The following is a 24,586-nucleotide window of genomic DNA, read 5'->3' on the forward strand; positions in this document are numbered from 1 at the left end:
TCAAGTTCATGTACAGTTTCAAATAGTAAGATCTTATAACTTGGCCAGGAGTCCCAGTGGCAGGTGACTTACATCTGATAATTGAAGGTCTGTCATTCTGACTTCCGGGAAGGGTGACTTAGCCTGTGCCTGCTTTTGAGACGGGCTCCTGCCTCAAAAGAAGCTTATTCAGATATATCAGTCAGTTTTTTCTTTTTTTTTTGACTGATTAAACTTCTCCCGGGTAGGGAGAAACGAAGAGATTAACCTCAAAGCCTATTTTTGTTGGGACGACCAGATCTCATTAATTTATGGGACGAGGTCCAGCCGACGAAGGTGGGACGGATTTTTAACAGCAAGCTCTATCTGATAAAGCGAACGTTCACCTTATCTTCTAAGAGAGAACGCACTAACAGGCAAGCACCCTTCTTTCTATATTTTTCTTTTACTTGACTTAAATTGTTGCTGTTTAAAAGAGATTTGCCAGATTGATCAGTTTTTGACATCTCACTGGGGAGCCATAACTTCTCTCTGCTACGCACTAATTAATAGCTTATCTCTGTTTTTGTTGCAAAAAGCTGTCCTGGATTTGCATTCTAAAGATATACACAGAAGAGGGATTTCTATTCCAGATTTTTATTTTGAAAAATATTATACTGTTTTGAGACTACTCTCTTTTTGGTCTATTTTATTTTGACGAATCTGTTTCTTGACGATTGCCATTAATTGTTTCGATCCTGGGAACTGCATTTTGTTTACTTAACTATTGGAGAGATAAGGCTGTCTGCTCTGTTTATACTGTGATGTCACCAAGTTTGGAGTATTAACCCAATTGTTGCTGAAATAAGAAGTGGTTTTCCTATATTTTTTTTTTTTAAAATGGCAATTAAGAAAGTGGCTGAAAATCTGGAAATAACTATGTTTCAGAAAATAATGGATGAGATTGAGATAATGAAAATTGAATTGAGTAAAATGAAGCAGGAGATTAAAGATATAAGGGTCCCTGTGAGAGAGGTGACCCTGGAAGGGGTCCCTGTGAGAGAGGAGATCCCGGAGATTGGAACGGGGGTCCCTGTGAGAGAGGTGACCCTGGAGACTGGAATAGGGGTCCCTGTGAGAGAGGAGATCCCGGAGATTGGAACCAACGTGGAACAGGAACAAGATTTGGAGTCTATGGACTTTAGAAATAAAATCTATTGTTTGGAACTCAATGTTATCTCTGAAGAAATGAATGAAGATTCTAGAGATAAAGTTATCAATGGCATGGATAATCTTCTGGACTGGAATGATGTGATGGAGCCCAATATAGAGAAAATCTATGGAATTAACTGCAGCCATGTGACAATGGAAAAACTTTTAAGAGATGACCCAGTGTATTTTGAAAAAAAGAACAGAGATATGATTTTACAGCAGTATTTCAGCAACCTATTCAGAATGGATGGCAAGAAAATATTTGGGATAGAGGTAATCCCCATCAGACTCTTACTATATGACTATGGCTTTGACAGCAAGATTATTATGGAATACTGATAATGGAAGATTGGATATTGAAATTACTGGACTTAACAAGACTACTGAAGATGGAAGATGGAAAATGGAACTAATAGAGATAATAGAACAATGGCTACTGAAATTATTGAACCTAACAGATTCTGATGTGATGGATTAATTGAAATGTTTATTTTGACTATGGTTATGACAATAAGATTATCATAATTAGTAATGAGATGGATTAATCGATATGCTTATCTGGAAAAAAAAAATTGATAGATATATTTCTTAAAGAATTGAAACCTCTCTTTGACTTTTTGTGGAAAGAATAAAGTAATGTTTATGAGATTTGATGATTAAGTAAGATAACTACTGGAGGAAAGTGATTTTATAATATGACTTAAGAGACAGGATTGTTATATATTATAGACTTATAACTGATTTGATCTTTGACAAATGGGAAGTCAATATTTTACTCTTTATTTTTTATTTTTGTTTTTTTTTTCTTTTTTTCTTTTTGTTTAACTATTTTTGATTTTGTTTTTTGTCTTTGAATGTTTTATGATTTTGTCTTGTATGTTTTATGAAAATCTGAATAAAAATTATTGAAAAAAAAAAAAAAGATAATTGAAGGTCTGGGTGCTGCCTCGTAACCCAAGAATTATTCTCTTGCATGTTCAGTGAATGCCAATTGTGAAACTGTTCCCCTGTGGCATGTCTGACACATCCCAACAGTAAAGCAGGCCATACGGTGGGGTGTTGCTTTACTCATTTATTGGCCCAAATATATGTTGTTTTCTGGCCATTAATGTTAGGCAGGTGCCTTTTCTGCATTGTTTTCAGAGTCTGATTTTTTTTCTTTCAGCAAGCCTACCAAGGCATGTTGTTTTAAAATGCAATTTTAACATGTAGTTTAATTTTGTTGTATTCAACTAAGTCTTATGCAGATTAAGACCCACTGAAATTCAGGAGCCTAAGTTAGTCATGTCTATTAACTTTAATGGATTTACTCTGAGTAAGACTAGTGTTGAATACCACCCATTATTTACAATTGTTTTAACACTGCAGATTTTATTTATATTTACAAATTTTGATGTTAAATTGTTTTTAACGTTTGCTTTTACCCGCATTTTTAATGAATATTTTTGATTGTTCTTTGTAAACTGCTTTCCGCTTCTGTCAAGGAGGAACAATATAAATCTTGTTAAATAAAAATAAAATAAATAAGAAATAGTGCAAGGTAAGTCTTTCAGAAGTGCCAGATTCCATCAACTGTCCCAAGAGGTAATATGACATTATTTGTTAAATAATGTAATAAAAATAGCAAAAACAGAAAGAAAATCAGTAAGCTCCTAACTTGTCTACCATAGCTGAGACTAAGAAAGTAACCTGTAATATGACACCAGGCATTTCCCTTCCTCTCTAGCTTCTCTTAGATTTAATGCCAGCTTTCTTCAGACATTTGTCTGAACTCATGTGGGTTAAAAATGTGTAGAGGGGTATTGGCATGCATAAGAGAATATACTTAGAAGCCTCTGTGTGACCAGGAGTCAGAATAAGGCAGGCTTACAAATCTGGTGGAGGCTTATAAACACGTCAGTTGAATGCAGGTAGAAGCACCCTTAACACCTTCACACCCAGAAACATTGAGGTGGGGGATGCACGTGTGCCCCCACCCCTCCATGCACTTTTAACGAGCACGCTCAGGCAAATGACTGAAGAGGGCCTGTGTCTTTTATTAGTTAGAAAAAGAGACCATTCCAATTAAAGTCTAAAGTGTCTTGCCTTTTATTTTTTTTACTCTGCTTTCCTAATCATGTATCATTGAAAAGCCGTATTATTGTTGTTCCTAAAAATGATTCAATTTTCTGTGTAATGCCAAGGAACAAATCTTAATTTATCACTGAAGAGTTGAGAGAAATTGTGTATTTATTTTTTATTTTTTTTAAATAACTTCAGTTTCGGCAAAATAATCAAGTAAGGCAAACCAAGAATCTCTTACCTAGTTTGTGCCCAGTCAACAAGCTAACTTTGCTTTCATCTGCCACTGGAAAAGAAAAAAGAGAAGCAAATATCAGATATTGCCCTAAATGAAACAAGTTTGGGACCATTTCTGTGGCATACACACTCCACCAGTGAATAATAATTTATCTTACTATTTTATGAAAAGATTCACACAAGTCTCATTCAAACATTTTGGAAACCCTACAGAACTTTTAACATGCAGGAGGCCTATGAGCACTTGCCCTGCTTCTGGCACATGTCCTGATCTATACACATTTAATATGCATGACCATGAAACTCCCTATTTTGAATCCTACACACCATCAAGATGTAGGAAGATCACAGTCAACTGGCATGATCCTGCAATGCCACCATTCTGCCTCACATTGAACTTTCCCAATAAGCCCACTGCCTGTGCTCAGAATATTTAAATCTAAAGAAATGTTCATAGTTTTCTTACTCAAGCTTCCCAGCACACATCACAACTTATGAATGCATGTCATTTCAAAGGATTGTATGACTGAACTAGTCACCATTACTTAAAACAAAATTTGGTGTCTCCCCCCCCAGGAAGAACTATTGAATACCAAGGAGCTAACACTTCATCCATTTCAGTTTAAATATGGTATTTTCTGGTTTCCTCTAAGATCAGGGGTGAGGAACCAGTGACACTTCAGATGACAGAATGGCCAATGGAAGTTGTAGTTAAGCAACATCTGGAGGGCCACAATTTCCCACCTCTGCTCCAGATGTTCAGTAATTGTTTTTCTAGGTTACCTTAGATCTAACTATCCCATTGTAGAACACTGGAGAAGGAAGATAATATACTCTGGACTGTGGGACGTGAACAAATGTAGGGAGATAATAAAATAGAGAGTATTGGCAGTACTGAAGTAAAAGTATTTTACTACTTAAGCAAACCACGGCTGCTTAGAACACAGGTGCAACCATACTCTCAGGTGACATTCTAAGCTATAGATCTCTTCTTCATCCTATACCAACATGTTATAAAGCAGCTGTGGCTCCTAAATAAGCTCACATGAAAATAGAAGATATAGGTTTATGTAGGTTTATAGGTCATCCATATTTTCTTAGGGCCAAACTAGATGTGATGTTTTTCACATGGTTTGGCGTTACATGGGCAATTACTGTTTTTTAGACACATTTGGTGCAGGGAACTGGATCAGGGCTGTATGTGCGCGTGCGTGTTAACCTCTCCCCACCCCCAGAGTCCTGATCAGAATCACCCAAATCATGCCTGCTATTTATTAGTAATGGGAGAAAAGTACCCACTGTTGCCTGTTTCTGGGGGGAAATGATTTGATCCACAGCAATGCTACAATCCCACATGGAACACCTGCAGCCAGAGGCATTTGTTTGACATCATTAACACTGAACTATATTAATGTTCAGATGAAACACAGGAAAGGGGTTGGTAGAAATCGGTTTAACACAATTAGTCAGGCCTCCAAGAATATGCAGTCAACAGACACCCTAGAACAAAATGCTTTTAACATGATAAATTTGGCAGTCCAAGATTTATTCATTACATTCAAAATTGCCATAGTATTGCTCTTCAGTAGACGGCAATTTTTATATCTCTGTTACATTTTGTGTGTGGGATTTTGGGAGGGGGGTAATAGAGAAGCCAAGTGTAGATGAGCTATAATACAAACAGATTTAGACAAGCTACACCACAATGAAAAATAACTAGCACCCCCAAAACCTCAATAAAGTTCACAAGAAGTATTCTATCTGTAGAAACCTAACTGAAAACATTTAAAAAGCAAATTAATCAGCCAAGATCCTGTTTCCAAACACAAACATTTCTTGCATGCTTTTAAGGATCTAAATAAATTACTTTCCCTGATCTAAACATATTTGCAGGCAGGGGGGGAAATCAGTTGCTAGCTCTCCAGATGGATATTATCCTTACACAGCCCTTTCAGCATAATAAAGATATAGCACCATCAATTAATTTTAAGTCAATGATTGTGCCAATAACATGTCTCCAGCAGCTCTTATTTCTCCACTGCAGTCTTTCCTCATTTAGGGATGGCTGCATATTACTCAGTAACATGTCAAATTCTGGTTCGAAACCATCCTTTATCATAAAATGTTTAGATGTTTTATTTTTGAGTGGGAACTCTTTCTATTGTAAGTGGACATTCTTCATCTCTAATGTAATGAATTAATGTTACAGTTAAACACTAAAGTAAGTATTTATAAACCTAGGATAACTTCCAAAAAATACTGCAATGATCTTTCATAACCGCTCTAGACACAAATTTTGAAATTAAAATGCAAAAACAAGGTGGACCAGAAATTTATTCAACATGTTTTCTAAAAGTTCCTAAGAGCATGGTAGCTACAGTAAAAAGGATGCACGCAGTTCCATGTATGTGCCACTTTTTAAGACTGTGGCTGATCCATTTAATCCTGCATGCTTCCATGTGACTGGAATCATATTCAAAAACATAGCATTACTGCATTAATTGATGAATGAAAACAAGGTGTAATTACACATTACAGAACTAGGGCATACACTGGCCCTGTACATTATAGCCTGATTCAGATATAACACTAAACCATGGACTAGCATTACAGGAATAAGACCATATGCTTATCATTCAACTGTCCTCCTCATTCTTGCCTGCAAGAAGAATGAAAGCTTCTGCCTCCTAATTAGAACTATCTTGGTATGTTAAAACTAATTGTAGGCTGTGGTCACACATAATGCTAAACCATGGTTTAGCACTTTATGGATGAGACTGAATGAGCCCAAGCGAAACATTTGGTTCACGTGTTCCCTCCTCCCATACAGGTGGGAGAAGGAACAGTTCTGCATTACTTTTACCAATCATGGCTTAGTTTCATGACAGTATCGTCCACAAGGATGTCTGTTCATTCTTTCCTCACTTGGGCTGCACAAAATATAATCTTTGTAATAATGCAAATTGTTCCTTTTCTTTTATAGCACCTGCACCTCTCATTCCTAAGTAATTCATTGTTAATTAAGGCGACTGTAGCTTATTTTACACTTTTGGTGCTGGACCTACTTCTCTACACACTAAATGAAGCAGATTAATCCCCTTCCAATGAAATACTGTAAAACATTAATAAACTAAATCCTATCTGAACTTGTGGAGTGCCATTATCACTTTGGCTCAGTTTCCATGACATAACAACAACCACTTTGTTATCAAAACTTCTCACTGAACAGAGCTTAGGAAGGAATATCTTTCTTCTTCATGCTGAATATTCAGCATTGCCATGCCATTCTTAGATGCTATACTAAAATAATTTATATTTTCCATTATTCCAATGCGAGACCCAGCAGCTTTTCAGTCTAGATTTTTCCTTAAGAACTCCTGTTCTACAATAGATACTAAAGAATATTGTACACTGAAGCCAACAATAGCGTTTTTTATTTTATTCACAATATTGTTGCAATCTAGATTTCCACATTCCCCATCTTTTCAGCAGAAGGAACCAATAAACTTGCTCTCCTACCCCAAGCTTCCTCACCTCTAAATGAACCTAGCAAATATACCACTTCTCTAAATAGCAAAAAGTGTAGACACTGAAAAACCAGGAGAGAATGGGCTGTATTCAACATAGCACTAAAGTGAACATTCTCCCCCTTTCCCGCCCCCTCTAAATCTATTCTGGAATTCCCCCAGCCCTCTGGAGCAGATTTAGCAATGGCACGGGGCTCACACAAAGGAGAAGATGGGATGAAGTCCCATTGTCCTAGTAATAATTCTTGTGCTGGTACAATTATTGCTTTGAATACCACCCAATATGCTTGAGGAAACCCAAAGTTTACAGATGCAAAAAAAGCCACCCCTATTAAAACCTAACATGGCAAACCTGCCAGAAAACAGCAAAATGAAGACTGAGCATGCCATGGAATGTAACTTGTAAAAGCACAATGAAGTCAAATGTCCTGCTTAGAATGAAGGAGGGAGGAAACACTACATCAGATTCCACTTGCAAATTCCAAATACACACTTTGTCTAAGCCCAGCTACTGGTTTTTATTTTTGTTATTACTCAAAAAGAATAACAGCCATATTATGACGAAAGTGTCTGTGTTGCCTTTCTATTGTTTGTAATTCTCTCCCTGATTGCTAACATACTTAAATCTAAACTGCAGTGTTCACGGGATGGTGAATAAAAAGAAATGTAATACTAGCTTGCTATTAATTGAGGATCAATATGGTTCTACGTACCCATGTATTGTGGTATACTTTCAGAGACAGAAAAAGCTGTAAAAGTCACAAAAGGAGTAACTAATGGAGTAAACCTATGCATGTCTAGGATGCATGCAGAAGCTAGTCCAACTGAGTTCAATTATATTCTACTCTGATAAGTGTGCATAGGACTGCAGCAGCCTAGAGAGGATGCCCAATGATCAAACACAGTCACTTTTTTAAAAAAGTATCTCCATAGATGTTATGCCTTAATTTATTTTGAGAGAACGCGTGGGAACAATTTCTTGAATTTCCATAAATGTAAATGGACTGCCTTCAAGTTGATTCCAACTTATGGCGACCCTATGAATAGGGTTTTCATGGTAAGCAGTATTCAGAGGGGGTTTACCATTGCCTTCCTCTGAGGCTGAGAGGCAGTGACTGGCCCAAGGTCACCCAGTGTGTTTCACATGGGGATTCGAACCCTAGTCTCCCAGGTCGTAGTCCAGCACCTTCTATACCACCGTTCAATTTAGATTCTCACAGTGTGGATTAAAATAAAAGCAGATGTTAAAAATGTTCAAAGTAATAAGAGCCTAGAAAAATTAATAGGCCTCTGCCTTTTGCTTGCCTAGATAGAGGAAGGAGAGCTGGAGGCGGGGCAGGGCGTGCACAGAAAACCTCTGACTGGAAATGTAGCACACTTAACTGTCCAAGTTAAGAGTCACACCCACGCTGCCAAATTTTGCCTCTCTCTCCCCCCCCCGGTACTGGAATGCAGCTTGCAGAAGGTTGCCATGAGGGAATGTAGCCATTGGGCTGAAAAAGGTTCCCCAGACCTGTTCTATGGAGACATGTCAAGAACTCTCAGCACTTCCTCTTACTTTTTGCATTCATTATGGTTAGAAACAATGTGAAACTAAAATATACTAAATTTGAATATTAACCAGTCAGGGAAGAACCAGCAAACAACACTTGCAATGGAATAAATTAAATTATAAACTTTAAAAGGGGGTGGGCGAATATTCCTACTTTTAATTAAAAATCTTACAGGTTCAAACTATGAGAAATGTATGCAATACCACAATCTGTGCAATACCATATAACAGCATAGTCTGAGGAAATAAATGTAAGTATAAATCCTCAAATACTCCCCAGAAGAAATAATACATTTGTATATAATTGGTCAGATGGAGGACAACTCTCCCTTACCTCACTTATTGCGATTTGACAGCCCAGTAACATCCCTACACATGCATACCCAACCAGATGAAGTGGACTCAATGCCATAATTAACAGCAAAGCAGCAGCAGCAGCAACAACAATGTATTAAATGTATATTCCACCCTTCTTCCCAGGGCAGCAAAGAAATGAAAAAAACACTACATGAAAAACAAAACATCTTAAAAACAGAACTTCTTAATTTAATCTTCCGTCGTCATTACTTTAGTGTTCTTGACATTCAGCTGTAGTCCTGATTTTGTGCTTTCCTCTTTAACTTTAATCAGCATTTACTTCAAATTGTTACTGGTTTCTGCTACGGGTATGGTATTGTCTGCATTTCTTAAATTACTGATATTTCTCCCTCCAATTTTTATACCTCCTTCATCTTGGTCAAATCCCGCTTTCTGAATGATATGTTCTGCGTATAGATTAAACAAATAGGGTGAAAAAATACATCCCTGTCTCACACCCTTTCCGATTGGGAACCAATCGGTTTCTCCATATTCTGCCCTTACAGTAGTCTCTTGTCCAGAGTATAGGTTGCGCATCAGGACAATCAGATGCTGTGTAGCACCCCCATTACTTTTCAAGCATTCCACAGTTTTTCATGATCTACACAATCAAAGGCTTTGCTGTAATCTATAAAGCACAGGGTGATTTCCTTCTGAAATTCCTTGGTCCGTTCCATTATCCAACGTATGTTTGCGATATCATCTTTGGTACCTCCTCCCTTTCTAAATCCAGCTTGGATTTAGATAAATAAGCTCCCTTAACCCTACTAAGCTTAATATCACCACTCCTCCATGGTGATTTGTCCAAGGCTTTGCATGGTGCTGCTGCACTACAGCAGTTGCTCAATCCTAAATTCACAGGTGAAGTAGCATCTTACATGTTTTATAGTGCAAATCCACAGCACAATAGAGGTACCAATTGTACTGTTTGCTTTCGGCAGCAAGATGGAATCAGGTACAGAGTTTTAAACAAATATATGCATAATTAGACTGCTGGGCAGAGAGCTACGCCCTGAACAATGGAAAAACCATGAAAAATGTGTGTCCATCAGTTTGTTTCATAGAAACATAGGAAGCTGACTTATACTAAGACAGGCCATTGGTCCATCTAGCCCAGTACTGTCGACACTGAAGTGAAGCAGCTCTACAGGATTTCAGGAAGGTTCTTTCCCTGCTCTACCTGGAGTTGCCAGTGATTGAACCTGGAAACTTTTTTGCATGCAAAGAATGTGCTCTACTACTGATGTAGGTCTCTTCCCATTTCATGAGAGCAAATGTTTTCTAAAAGTAGTACATGAATGATATATCACTCTTGCTCTCACAGATATAAAAGAAAAAGATTCAGTCAGTTGTACAAGACCTTGGTGAAACACTGGAATATATTTTTTTCAAAAATATATTGGGCATTTTTAATTTTTTTAATAATCAAAATCAAAAACCCTTGTAGACTTTTCAGTTTACTCTCCAATTACAAGACAGCACTACATGGGTGAAAATCATATTAGTCATTTACTAGTAGCAGCCAAATGTACAACAGCATTTTTCTGCTCATATGGCTTGCTAAAGTACATGGGCACATTAATAATGGACAAGTTTATACAAGAAATAAAGCAATTTGTTTTTATATAGTATGTCTTCCAATTCCTGAAATGAGCTAGAGAAAAAATCACTAGGAAAGTAAGAACTAGAACTAAATAAGTTTTAAACACACATGCATGTTAAAAAAAAATCACCTTTCAATTGAAAAGTCAAAATATGACAGTCTCTCTCTCTCTCACACACACACACACACATATATCACACTCTCCTATATATACAGAACGGACATTTTTCTACCTTAAACAGACATTTTGTTTGAGTAGATGTACAACAAAACTGCTATATGTTAATATTACTCAATTCCCTATTTAACTTCAAGCTAAAGCTAACACGGGTTTTATGTTTTTAATGCATTTTTCCATGGCTATAGATTACTTATGCAAGACCCAAGTAGGAACTGTGTACATAAGTTTATGAAAAACAGTTAAGTGATATTAATATAAATAATAAAATACTAAGCTTTTAAAAATGGTGCTTGTCTTCTATAACAACGTGGAAATATTCATTTTGTCATGCAGCTGGAGAAAAACACTGGTGCACACGTGACCAGTTAATGCATTTTTAGTGCATAATGTGGCAATTATTGTCTATACAGCTATCCTATTGTGCATGAATAGGAAGTGGCATCATCCTTACAATAAATTGTACTGTAATTAGTCATTTCCCCTCATTTCCTTTCTGAACTCCGATAACACTGAGATGTATCATCTGTCTTGCTTATTTGCAAAAGTAAGAACAAGCCATCTGTACTGCCACTGTTCTAAATGAGATGGACTGTAATTTCCAGGTCTGTAAAGCAAAGGCTAGAAGTTCAAACTTTGGAATTGTTTGCTGAGGGTCAGATTGCATTTAATTTAGGTACCCTAAGAGATTTCATGCATAAAGAAAAATGTAATAACTGAACTATCAGCCAGTTTTATAGGAGAAAAAATACAGTCAACATAATCCAGTTATATAGGGTTTGTTAACAAAATCAAGCAACCCATCTCAGTCACAAAGGATGGGAGGCTGCTTTAGCCACCTGCCACTTTTTCAGTCTCCTTGCAGCCCCTCTCAGGTCAGTGGCTTCTGAACTCCATCCATTTACATATTCCAAATAGAGATCATACTATTGTTTGCATAATTACTTATACCAAGGAACAGCAGATGCCAAGAACCCATAATTAACCAAGAGCAACCTTCCCTCAGTTTCAACTCATTCATCTTGATTTCACTCCTTTTATCAGCCTGGCTAGCTCAGTCATTTGAACAAACTCTCACCATCAGCAGTATTTTTACCTGATATTCCTGTTCTTATAAGCTTGGTACAATGTGTTTCTGCCTGACGTTAGATCACCAGGCTGCAGATGAGTTAAAACCAAAGTAACAATCAGGTGGATTTCATATCTATGATCTTGAATGACCAAGGAAGCTGTGCCAAGACCAGGTGTTGTGTCCTTGTCTGTTACCATGATTTCAGTGACCCAATACAGTGTTCCATGTGCATACTGAACATCAATGAGATGGGAAAGAACATAATAGGAGAAGATGCACTGGAGATAATGGAGAAATGGAAACATGGGTCTCCTCTGCTAAGAACAAACATGGTGCTATCATTTTTTTTCCTCTAAAAAATCTAGCAACATTATGGAAAGCAAGCTCCATGACAACAATCTTTCTCCACAATAAAGTTTGAAAGCCAGCTGGTAAAACTGGCTAGGAAATCCAGCCTCATAACTGGATTTTTTTGAGCAAGGGCCAAATGAATGAATATTTGAAATCAGAAATCTCTTGTCCTTTGAGCAGCAGAGGATCCAGCTTAATCAGGACGGATTCCATCAGCAAAGATAGTCATGGATACATCTGTCAGCTGTGCCTCATATATCACACCAAGCAAATCTCTACATCAATGGCTGATAGTGTCAGAAACTGATCCACATGAACCACACAAGACTGAAAGACCTCCATACAAAATCTTTTATTATAAAGAAGCATCAAGTTCTGTTAGCCCCATCTAGCAATGGTATGGGTCAGTCAACTGAGTTTATTAATTCAGTGAGAATTATGTTGAACTCTGAGGGCAGATTTACACACTCCCCCCCTTCCAAGCATGTAGGCTCTTGGGCATGCGCCTTCCCCTCCCTTCCCCTCCAGCCCAACGTAAACATTACACGTGATACAATCAGTCTGCAAATCACATCTATACACATGATCTAGGCAGCAGGGGAGGTGAATGGGCTGCATGTGTAGCCATGTATGTGAAGAAACATGTGCATATACACCCAAAATCACCACCAGAGCCAAAAGGATGTCAGTATGGTTAATGAGCAGAGTCAAAGAAGCTATTAGAGTCAAGAAGGCTTCCTTCAAAAAATGGAAGTATTGTCCGAATGAGAATAGAAAGGAACACAAACTCTGGCAAAAGAAATGTAAGACAATAAAGGATGCTAAAAAAGAATTTGAGAAGCACAAGAACATAACTAACTAACAACAAAATGTTTCAACAATACATTCAAAGCAGGAGACCATCTAGGGAGGCTTTTGGACCCTTGGATGATAAAGGAGTCAAAGGTGTACTAAAGCAGGATAAGGAGTTTGAAGAGAAGCCAGATGATTTTTTTTGCATCTGTCTTCATATTAGAAGATACAGGGCAGATCCCTGAACCTGAACTAACATTTGCAGGAAGGGAGTCTGAGAAACTGGGGCAAATAGTGGTGGGGAGAGATGAAATTCTAGGCTTAGTGACAAAATAAAAATGGACAAATTGCTAGGTCCAGATGGCATCCACCCAAGAGTTCTCAAAGAACTCAAATGTGAGATTGCTGACCTTCTAACAAAAATATGTAACCTGTCCCTCAGATTAGCCTCCATACCTGAGGAATGGAAAGTGGCCAGTGTAATGCCGATCTTTAAAAAGGGATCCCAGAAATTACAGGCTGGTTAGTTTAACATCTGTCCCAGGAAAACTGGCAGAAAGTATTATTAAAGATAATATAATCAAGCATATAGAAGAACAAGCCTTGCTGAAGCGGAGCCAGCATGGCTTCTGCAAGTGAAAGTCCTGTCTTGCTAACCTATTATAATTCTTTGAGAGTGTCAACAAGCATACAGATAGAGGTGATCCAGTGGACACAGTGTACTTAGACTTTCAAAAAGCTTTTGACAAGGTACCTCACCAAAGACTCCTGAGTAAGCTCAGCAGTCACAGAATAAGGGGAGAGGTCCTCATGTGGATCAGGAATTGGTTAAGTAGCAGGAAGCAGAGAGTAGGAATAAATAGACAGTTCCTCCAATGGACGGCTGTAGAAAGTGGAGTCCTTCAAGGATCAGTATTGAGACCTGTGCCTTTTAACTTGTTCATAAACAACCTAGAGTTAGGAGTGAGCAGTGAGGGGGCCACGTTTGCTGATACTAAATTGTTCAGAGTTGTTAAAACAAAAAAAAGACTGTGAAGAGCTCCAAAACTACCTCTTCAAACTGAGAGGATGGATGGTAAAATGATAAGTGTGTGCACAGTGTGTGGGATGTACACACTAACATGACAGGTAGGTGGGGCAGGCTGGCTTATTTAAGCTGCGTGCCACCTGTACCAGGAAGGGGTGTTTGGCCTTACAGCACTGCGGCCCCAGTCATGCCTGTCGCTAGTTGTGAATAGAAGTGTATAAAATTATGAATGGGATGGAGAGAGTGGAGAAAGGTTTTTCTCTTTCTCTCATAAGACTAGAAGTGGAAATTCAGTGAAGGTGAATGTTGAAAGATTCAGGACAGATAAAAGAAAGTACTTCACGCAGCACTATGGAATTCGCTCCCACAAGAGGCAGTGATAGCCACCAACCTGGAGGGCTTTAAAAAAAAGGATTAGACAAATTCATGGAAAATAATGCTATTAATGGCTACTAGCCATGATGGCTGTGATTTGCCACCATATTCAGCAGTATACTTTTGAAAACCAGTTGCCAGAAGCCACAGGAGGGCAAAGTACTCTTGCACTCAGATCCTGCTTGTGAGCTTCCCATGGGCATCTTGTTGGCTGCTATGAGAAGAGGATGCTGGACTAGATGGGCCACTGGCCTGATCCAGCAAGGTCTTCTTATGTTCTTAAATTACTCACCTTGCTCATGCAAGGGGGGAGGCGAACACATGAGCCCAAGAATGGAGAATATGTGAACCAGCACCTTAGTTTCTACATAAAAACAGTTTTGTAACCTCTTTCTATGGCAAGTTCATCATCATGGGAACAACAGGACCACTCATTGAGAATTGGTATTCTGGACTGCATTTGATGTAGCAAAATTAATTCCCCTTTTTTTCCTTCTCCAAGGATGAAAGTAACAGTAGCATGAAAATGACCAAGACATTTTTAAATGCTCCATACTATTGGAGTACCCACCTTCTGCGGAAACAAATTTTAATTAAACATTGTTTAATTACATGTATCAAAAATTAATTGGAAACTGATTTTTTAATAACCAACAAGGGGATTTGCAGATGGAGACAAGGAAGAGGTGAAGAGAAAGGAGTAAATTTATCCATAGTTTGACTCAAAGCAGTGCCAAAATGTAAAAAATAAAACAGCCCATACATACACAGCAGATTAACTTCACAAATATTTTCAGTTGTGAAAAAAGCATCAAGAGATTTACGCTCATCATTACCCTTCTGAACAATTTAAATGCAGAAGCAAAATGAACTGGTAGCTATGTTACACCCCCCTCCCTTTTATCCCATTCTACTGCAAATGAATATGGTGCTGACAGCTTTATGACAACTAATGAGTGATGCTTGGGCAATCACAGAAGACACCATGTTGGAAGGTCTGCTTTCTGTCACCAAATAAGCTCACTGAACTCTTTACCCGGCAAGAGAAGCTCATGTTCTGTGCATGTGTACAGCAACACACACTCAGAAATATGTGGCAAGTGGCTTCCAACTCAGAGAAAATGAACGGTGGAACAATTCAATGCTAAGGAGCTACTGTTATTAAAAAAAACTAATGTTCATACATAAAAAAGCCTTACTTGACTAAGGACTACTGCTTATATATTTTCAGACTTACTGCCAGAATAATGAGGGCCAGATTTTTTTTCCCCCAGGAATGAAAAGGAGAGACTCTAGGACAGGTACTAAACTGCAGAGTAATAAAGTATGATTGTATTGTAGAAGAACAGTGGCTTAACTCTAAAGATGGGCTGGGGTGGTGGCTTTTTGGCTCCATGGGCCAGATCCTTTACCAGGATCAGCCTTGCAGGCCAAATTTGCCAGGTGGGTCATCAATCACCTGACATCACAATGACTTCAACTGTAACACTGCTAAAACCAAGATTTTTTCCTCCGATTTAGCAGGGGTTTCCATGCAACCCCCTACACGAATCATGTAATCCTGCCAAGCTGAACAGGGTTTAACCCCTCACTTTTCAGCTGATGAGGGGGCTTAAATCCTGCTGCTTTGGCTGTGTGCCCCTGAACCCTGTTTGGAACAGGTGAGTGCAGCCAGCACAGGATTCAACCCTGCCTTCCTGCCCATCAGATGACATAATGAGTGACATCAGCTAATGGGGTGGTTGGGCATGGTTTGGGGAAAATGGCCTTGCAAGCCAACCTGGAGCCTCTAGCAGGCCAAGATTAGTCCACGGATCGAAAGTTCCCCCATCTCTGCTCTAAAGAATCTCCAATAGTTGTTATTTTCAAACTTTAAAAAAATCCTCATATTTGTTTATTATTTTGTAATATACATATCTGCTCTTTCTTTTTTTAAAAGAAGCAGCCAAAGCTACGGTGGGACACAATATTTCATACATCCAAGTCAAAAGGGAAAGCACCAGCCTTTACATAATAGAGACACAAGTAAGATTTTCATCTCATTTTCTGGACGGTTAGAATATCATGCATACATGAAAAGGCCTGATTCCTGATGGAAAGCATCCTAGAAGGGCAGAAACCAAGAGACTAATAGGTGGGGGCGTCATTGTTAACCTGTCTCTTCCTATGAGCTGCAGAACACCATAGAATGCACACTTTAGTTTTCATGCATCTCTCTATTTTCCTGATATTTAGGAAAGTTCCTGAAGGGAGCAACTTCATTTTTCCCTCTTGTACCATTCTCCAAAACAAATATCCTGCTTTACATGTGCTAAATACATCCCTCCCTACAACATTCATTTCTCCAGCTCCACAACCCTCAGCTGTCCAAAGGTCTTCTGCTCCCTCAAATTACTCTATCCTTTCTCCCTTGCAAGGCACTACCTTTCAGAACATATGCATGCTGCCACCTTTCTTCCTTCAACAAATCTCTCCTCAAAAACCTCCCATTTCCGTGATGCCCTACTAAAGTGATTCCCAAACTTTTTTTTAGGGGAAGGGCTGTAGCTCAGTGGAGAGCATCTGCTTTGCATGCAAATGTCCCAGGTTCAACCCTTGGCATTTTATTTATTTATTTATAATTTTATTTATATCCCGCCCTTCCTCCCAGCAGGAGCCCAGGGCGGCAAACAAAAGCACTAAAAACTTTAAAACATCATAAAAACAAACTTTAAAACACATTAAAACAAAGCATCTTTACAAACGTTTCTTAAAAAAAGCTTTCAAAACATCGTCTAAGATTAACCAATTCCAACACAGACACAGGTAAGGTTGGGAGAGACTGCTGCTTGAAATCATGGATAGTTGCTACCAGTCGATGTATATAATACTGAGCTAGATGAACCAATGGTCTGACACAGTATAAGGCAACTTCCTATGTTTTTTCACCATAACCACTCAAAAATTGCTGAGGGTCTTGGTGGGCCCCTTAACTATTTTTCTGCCTACTGTAGCAATTGTAATGCACTGTGCTAGATTGCAATTGTTATAGATCACCTGAATGGTCATGGACCACTGGTGGGAATCCTACTTTGGGAACCCCTGCCCTCTATAATTATGCCTAAGTACATGCAACTGAAGCAATCACATATTAATTTCCTTTTTTACCCCTTTCCCCACTCACCTTCTTCCGCTTGTTCCAAAGTACAGACTGTAATCTTCTATGCACAGCCTGTCCTCTTTTACTCTAGAGACCACCATGTATATTGATGGAGCTATATAAATAAATAAATACCTAGAAGAGAACACTGCCTCTAAGTAAGTGACACAAAACCATACTAGATGGATGCCATAGCATAACATACATTTAGCTGGCATTTTCTTTTTCATATTATTAGGCTGTCCTATGCTCAGACAGCATAGATGTACCACATGCAGAAAGATATAAAGCAAGTAAAAACTTCAAATAAAGATAAAGCACAGAATTATTCCAAACACAAATTGGCCAACCTGGTAAACCTTTCAGAGGAATTTAACAGAGTCCAGACAGTTTACCCAAATGGTCCTCTAACGTGAAGGTACTACCTCACGGTGTTGCCTTTAAGGAAGGTCTGGGGGAGACAGCTCTGTAAACTGACTACTTTAAAGGAAGACTTTATTTTGAACAATTAAGGGAGCTGTTATTTCCCCTTATCCAGATATACATGTTGCACTAAATCCAGCTACAGTCACAGGTTGATTTCTTCAGCAAAACTAGGGGAAATGATTAGGCCCAGTACAGAAAAAAAAAATCCAGGTCACTAAACCATAGTAAGATCCTGGGTAGTAAACTAATAGTAACTCACAGATCTCCATAATGGAAGTTTAAGCTTGACCAGCTCTGTAGCCAGCTTTCCTCGTTAGGTGGCAGTTACATTTCTAGATGGTGGCAGTCACATTTCTAGATGGGGGCACTTTTTTGGGGGGAGGCACATGATACAAGCCAATCCCCACCCCACTTACTGGTGGAGAGAATGTGAGGGCCAGGCCAGGGAAAGGCTGTAACCTCCCCCCTCATTCCTCCTCCATGCACAGTGTGTGTTAACATGAATGAAGTTTAATCTGTTGAATGGTCTCAGTCTTATTAATTAATTAATTAATATCCCGCCCTTCCTCCCAGCAGGAGCCCAGGGCAGATCTTTTTTGAGAGATCCCCAGCAATACCAGACTCAAAAGCTTTCTATGTCTATAGCTATAGTCCTCTTTACCTGTGGCCTGTCCCTGTGTTGATGGAGAAATTATTATATACAAACAATAAGCAAAAACATTCCTTTATAAAGCTATAAAGGTTTATAACAGTTAAAAGAATTGATGATAGCAACATGAAAAAGTGCATAGTAGAGGAATATGCTAAGGTGAAGACTTTACAGACTGAATGGGCAAGAATGAATAAAATAAAATAAATAAAATAAAATAGAATGTGTGAATCTAGTGTTAAAGCTAGCTTCAAAGCGGGAAACTGATGAAGAAATTATTATATACAGACAATAAGCAAAAACATTCCTTTATAAAGCTATAAAGGTTTATAACATTTTAATAGTTTAATTTAACATTTAATAAATTTAGCAGCCTGCCAGAACCTTTTCTTCTTCTTCTTCTTGAAGCTGTCTTACCTGACTGTGCTGGTTTGTTTGGAACTACTTGTACTCAAAACAATTGATAACACTGTGCTGAACATCTCAGTATCTCCAAGACGTAGAAAGAATTGCAGTCACTAAAATGCTTAGCTCATTAGCTGGAGTGCTTAGGTCACTGTGAAAATGTACTTTTATGTGAAGTACTGAACATTGCCAAATTCACTAAGAACATGATGCAGAAAGTACAGTACCTATGGAAATACCTGTGCAATACTGTAATGCCTATGTCAAACTGTGTCATACTGATGTGTTAAATCCTGATTGGTAGATGCTAAAGTCTTTGTCCTGAAATGTATAAAAACCCCATGCAACCAGTGCCACGTTGCAGTTTTCCACTCACTATGAGGGAGACTGACCAAGCATATGCTTGTCATCCAATAAAGGCCTACCTTTTTGCTGCAAACCTGTGAGTTTACTCAAGGACCCCCAGTCCAACAAGCTACAGAATTCCCCATCAATGTACTGATTCTTCATGAACTGAAGTACTTTTGTAATGACAGTGAGTTGACTTTGATTAGGTATCTCAGTTTTAGATTCCACCTGAAAAACAAACTTGTTCGTACTACAAGTTTAAGGAAGGGCAGAGAGAAAATAAATACTTTAGGGTGTGTTTGTTAACTCCTCCTTGAGGGTTCCTCCTTCTAGTCTTGTTCTTGACTTTTAGATTATCCCTCCTGTTGGACAATCAAGGGAAAACATTTTAACTGTTTGCTATATAAAGGATTAATGAAGCGACTGGAAATTAATTGTGGAAAGCAATTGGTTGTTTGTTCATTTTTAGCTGGTTGCTGGGTTGATTTTTTCTGCCTAGAAACCCTGAAAAGGTCTCATGCTGAGCTGTACATACTGGGAAAATCAGACCTGAGTTACAGCCCAGGTGTCCAGCCAGCCAGCTAACTGTAGTACGCACCATAATGTTTCTACGGCTGCTTTCATCCTTTGCAGAAAAAGAAGAAAAAATAGCTGCTATGATTGTGACTATTCTGAGTGCTTTGAAAGAATAAAGGGTAACTTAGGGTAGATATTTTTTCAGATCACTTTAAGTTATCTCTTTATTTCACCCTTTAGCAAAAAGCACCCAATCCTTGGGTATAATAAACAAACTCTTCTTACAAACATGGTTTAGTTTTGCTGGCTGGGTAGAGAACACAACTAAAACTGAAACAGAAAAGCAGAGCAAAGGAAAGACCAAGGGCTGGAGTCTGACTGTAGCCCATAATATAAAATTCGAATATTTAAGTCTTCAAGAGTTATGGCACTAAGCCTGTATACAGGCTGTTTTTTTCAGGATCACTGAAATTCTAGTCAGACTGTGATCATGAAAAATCCACCCTTAGTTGGAAAGTGAGCAAAGTCTGAGTGAGCACTTTTGTGGATTCTTCCAGATGAGGCTTTTGTTGTGCACTCACCCTGCCTTATTCACTGAATTTTTCAGAGGGTCCTACTCGTAAATTGAGCCGGCTCTTAAAACAAACTTTCATTATTTAAATGGAGGCTATCATAGTCTGTCATATCACAAATTAAAGAAAAAATAAAAAAAAAATCCTGGGAGGCTGGGAGAAGCACAGCGTGGGGAGGGGGCAGTATACCCATTTACCCCACTCTGGCTACATAGCTGATACCCAGGTCAGTGTATCAATGGAGGGAAGAGGCAAAGGGAGTGCTCACAGGCCCAAAACTCTGCTCCTAAACTATAGTTTAGCAAGCCAGGAATTTATGTCCAAGCTGGGCCTTAGTATGACTTTCTCTCCTCACAGGGCCAACTTCATATAAGGTTCAAGTGAATTCTAAGAGTGCATTTGAACCTACTTTTCCTTTTGGCAAAATAAGAACATCTGGTACTACTTCTCTAGAAATTTATCCTGCTAAGAGGAAAATGGTAAAAGCATTCCAGACCAGCAAGCACAGCCTGCTCCTGTCTTAAGAATTGCCATTACCATTTTGATAGTGATTCAAATAACTCTCTCTTTGATTTCAGGAATTACTATAATTTTAGAACTACGCTTATAATTACAATAAACTGTTTTGAAGAGGAGAATTATTAGAGGTGCTTTGTGGGGAAATTGATTGTTTCAGGTAATATTTTAGATTTTATTATGTCTTTTATATGAAATGACTTTATGTAAGATTGTAGATTACAATTAGATACTGGCTATGTATGCAGTCAAGCATTTGGCTGAGCTAGACGTGATGTTATACAAGGTTCATAGTCATTCTAACTGATCAGAGTCAATGTTAGCAAAACACAAAAGCATTTTACTCTACCTGTTGCAGCCCGAAAAAACTAGCAATGGAAGACACACTGATGTGTGAATGTGACATTGAAAAGCCTTCCCTTTAGCAGCAGCACCAAAAAGTTCAGCAACAGAGTACATGCTTTATATGCAAAAGGCCCCAGGCTCAATCCCTGGCATCTCCAGGTAGCGCTGGGAAAGATTTCTGTGTAGAAATCCTAGAGACCACTCTCAATTAGTGTCAACAATACCAAGTTAGATGGATCAATGCTGTGGACTCATTATAAGGCAACTTTCTATGTTCCAAACGCACCACATACCCTTCACCCAATTATCATTATTATTTATATTACAAACTGATGTGATGGGGCTTCCAGCCAGAGCACCCATCATCTACTACACTCACCCCTGCTTCTCACAGACCTATATGACCATAGCTTCATCACATTCACAGATAGGAAGAAGCTGTCAAGGCAGGGCTATGGTGCCAATCACTAAGGAGTTTAACCCTTACTGTGCCTCAGCTGCCACTTGTAAGGAGCCAAAGGGGAACTTGAACCAGGGCCTCCAGCAGCATCTTATATCCTGTGCCATTGCTTGGTCTCTCAACAAAGCAGGTAGATTAGGCTCTGTGGATTAAGAGTTCCCCTGAATACAATCATCTGACATCACAGACCAAATGGGGATATATCAATCTACATAAATCTCTCTATCATCCAAGTCACCTCCTGAGTGACTCGTCGCACCAAATAACCTCCCAGACTCCTGCGCCTTTCCTTTCTAAGTCTGCCTAATCTGGAACCTGACCACCAGCCTATCTCTGATTATGTCCTCTGCCTTTGAGCTTTTTGATCCTCATGTGTCATCTACTTTATAGAAAAAAGTTAGGCTGAAACACAGGACAAAAATGGAATTGACCCAGAACATACATAAAAAAGTGGTGCATTTCAGACTTCAGATTAACACTCAGGGCACCTGAACAGTCGAGACAAAGGGCAGCACTCAGTCCTGAGAAGCATGAAGCTAGAAAGATAAATATGCTATGTCAAAGTTTTATTCTTATTTATTTATTTATATTTATTTATTTTATTATTTGATTTATATCCTGCCCTTCCTCCCAGCAACAGCCCAGGGCGGCAAATCTTTATAAAAAGATTTTGTTTGTTTACACTAAAGCTGCAATTCAATGCACACTTACTTGGAAGTAAGCTCCACTGAATGTAAAATGATGGATTTTGAGTAAGCATGCCTAAATGACAATACGTTAGGTCAGTGAGGACTGAGGTGTGGCTTGAGGTGTGGCAATCATATGCACACAAAAGCAGTATTCAGGATGTTTGGGACTAGAGTCTAGCTTAGAAAATGGCTGCAGCTGCTGCCTTAGGACACAAATCTGATTCATTTATATGTGCTACAAACATCTCGGTAATACCCAAGATCATTAAGAGTGGCTAATGGCTGTTTGCATGTAAAAAGGTGAGAAATGCTTATATAAAAGGTTTAATTTGTCTAGTATTAAAACAGTGGACAAATACAGCCCCGCTCATACAGCAGGTTACGTTGTAAAGCGAAAACCGCTGTAAAGCGGATCCCATTGACTTACATTGACCAAAATGGCGCCCAGTGGCAAAAAAACACCGTAAAAGCAGAACAGCGCTGTAAAGCAGGGGTTTTCTACAATTCACAACCGCTGTGTTAGCGGAACGCTGTAAAGCAAAGCGCTGTAAAGCGGGTCCTTACTGTACATCATAACTGGTAATGATTGCATGGTATAGGAGCAAAGGGTTAACATTGCTTATTTTATAGAAAATGAAGAAATGTCAGTTTATTATTTTCAATAAGTAATCTTTAATAAAATGACGGCTTCAAGCATGACAGATAGTTTGACATGTCAAAGTAACAAAGTTCTCTAACTACTAGCTCCAATAAACCAGATTATTAATTATATTCTTTTTTAAGGATTGGATATGAAATAACTTGAACTTGCGTTCAATATCAAACTGTAACCAGCACAGTTTCTCTTTTTTATGCCACTGGGAAAATAAAGCTAAATTAACTGCCTAGTCTGGATGATCATATCTCAACTTTCTAAGCTGAGATGCAGATAACCCTTATTCAGAATACAAGACTGTGGTTACCAGTTTCAGAACAAGCCATGATATTAAACACAGTTTGAAGTTGGTTTAAATCCTGCCTTTTCCAAAGTTGGTAACCATAGTTTCCAAATTTAGATTAAACAGGAAACTTTGGCTAATTAAAAGAGTTCCCGATTTGATTGCTGCACACCGCAAGAAGAGAAGAACTGCATGCTCTGGGAAAAGGCTTATGCATATCTTGGCTTAATAAGCAAATATATGATCATGTGAACATGCCCAACGTTTTCTCAGATAAAGTCACTAGACTTTTAATGCTTTATTCTATTGAATCTTACGGATGATCTAATAAGTTTACCAAACCACAAAACCTAGTAAATTACCTAAACAACTTCTCACTAGAAAGCCAAGCTGATATTGCAGCTATGAGCCTGTCTCCATCAATTATCAGGAATACTGGCACACTGATTATACAAGAACAAAACCTCATTGTTGCATTTGGGAATCAATAATCATTTTGTAAGGAGCTTTACACTTGTTGTGCATCATTACAATATTTCTGTGAGGTAAAATGTAAATGTACTGCCTTCAAGTCAATTCTGACTTATGGCGACCCTATGAATAGGGTTTTCATGAGGCTGAGAGGCAGTGACTGTCCCAAAGTCACCTAGTGAGCTTCATGGCTATGTGGAGATTCAATCCCTGGTCTCCCAGGTCGTAGTCCAACACCTTAACTACTACACCACAGGTATCTCTATATTACTGCTGAACAACAAAGGCTGAGAGGTTAGTGATCAGAGGTAGTTAACATATGGCTAAAATCCCAAGTCTCTGAAACTATCATAAATGCTTTAATTTTGCTAAACTAGTGTTTGATATATAAATAATTAGCATTAACAAGAAATAGTGAAAATGTCCATTTTGAATATTATTTTGCCTAACGGAAAAAAATACTGATATATATGCATATTCAGTTACTTTGTTGGTCACTCCTTCAAGAGCAAGATATTTATACCACCAGTTGAACCTGACTGAGCACTTGAATTGGATTACCCTGTCAGCCATCTTCAAAGTATTAGGAGGACAGCTACTTTGTCATGCTGAAAAATATTTTTACCAATATCTAACTTTTGATTCCCCATTCCCCACCCCTAAATGTTCAAAAGCCTAATCTTTTAAAGCTTCTGGGATGAGAACTTCCTTTTACAAGATAAATATTTGCACATATAAAAGCAGAAAGAAGGTGAAACAAGAATTGTATGTATATGCTTTGTAATTTTTTAAAAAATGAATACCTTAGTC

The 24,586-nt window shown here is 38.4% G+C and overlaps 1 protein-coding gene across 4 annotated transcripts in view; it reads right to left on the minus strand.

The window, feature by feature from the left end:
• PARD3B (par-3 family cell polarity regulator beta) overlaps nt 1-24,586 on the minus strand; it is an 894,180-nt gene that overhangs the window by 522,680 nt on the left and 346,914 nt on the right. For all 4 annotated transcript variants that reach the window (XM_061607918.1, XM_061607919.1, XM_061607920.1 and 1 more), the window contains exon 16: nt 3,473-3,517. In XM_061607918.1, the coding sequence (XP_061463902.1) occupies nt 3,473-3,517 (45 nt within the window). The remainder of the gene's footprint in view (nt 1-3,472; nt 3,518-24,586) is intronic.

Source organism: Rhineura floridana, chromosome 2 (assembly GCF_030035675.1).
Source record: "Rhineura floridana isolate rRhiFlo1 chromosome 2, rRhiFlo1.hap2, whole genome shotgun sequence".
NCBI lineage: Eukaryota > Metazoa > Chordata > Lepidosauria > Squamata > Rhineuridae > Rhineura > Rhineura floridana.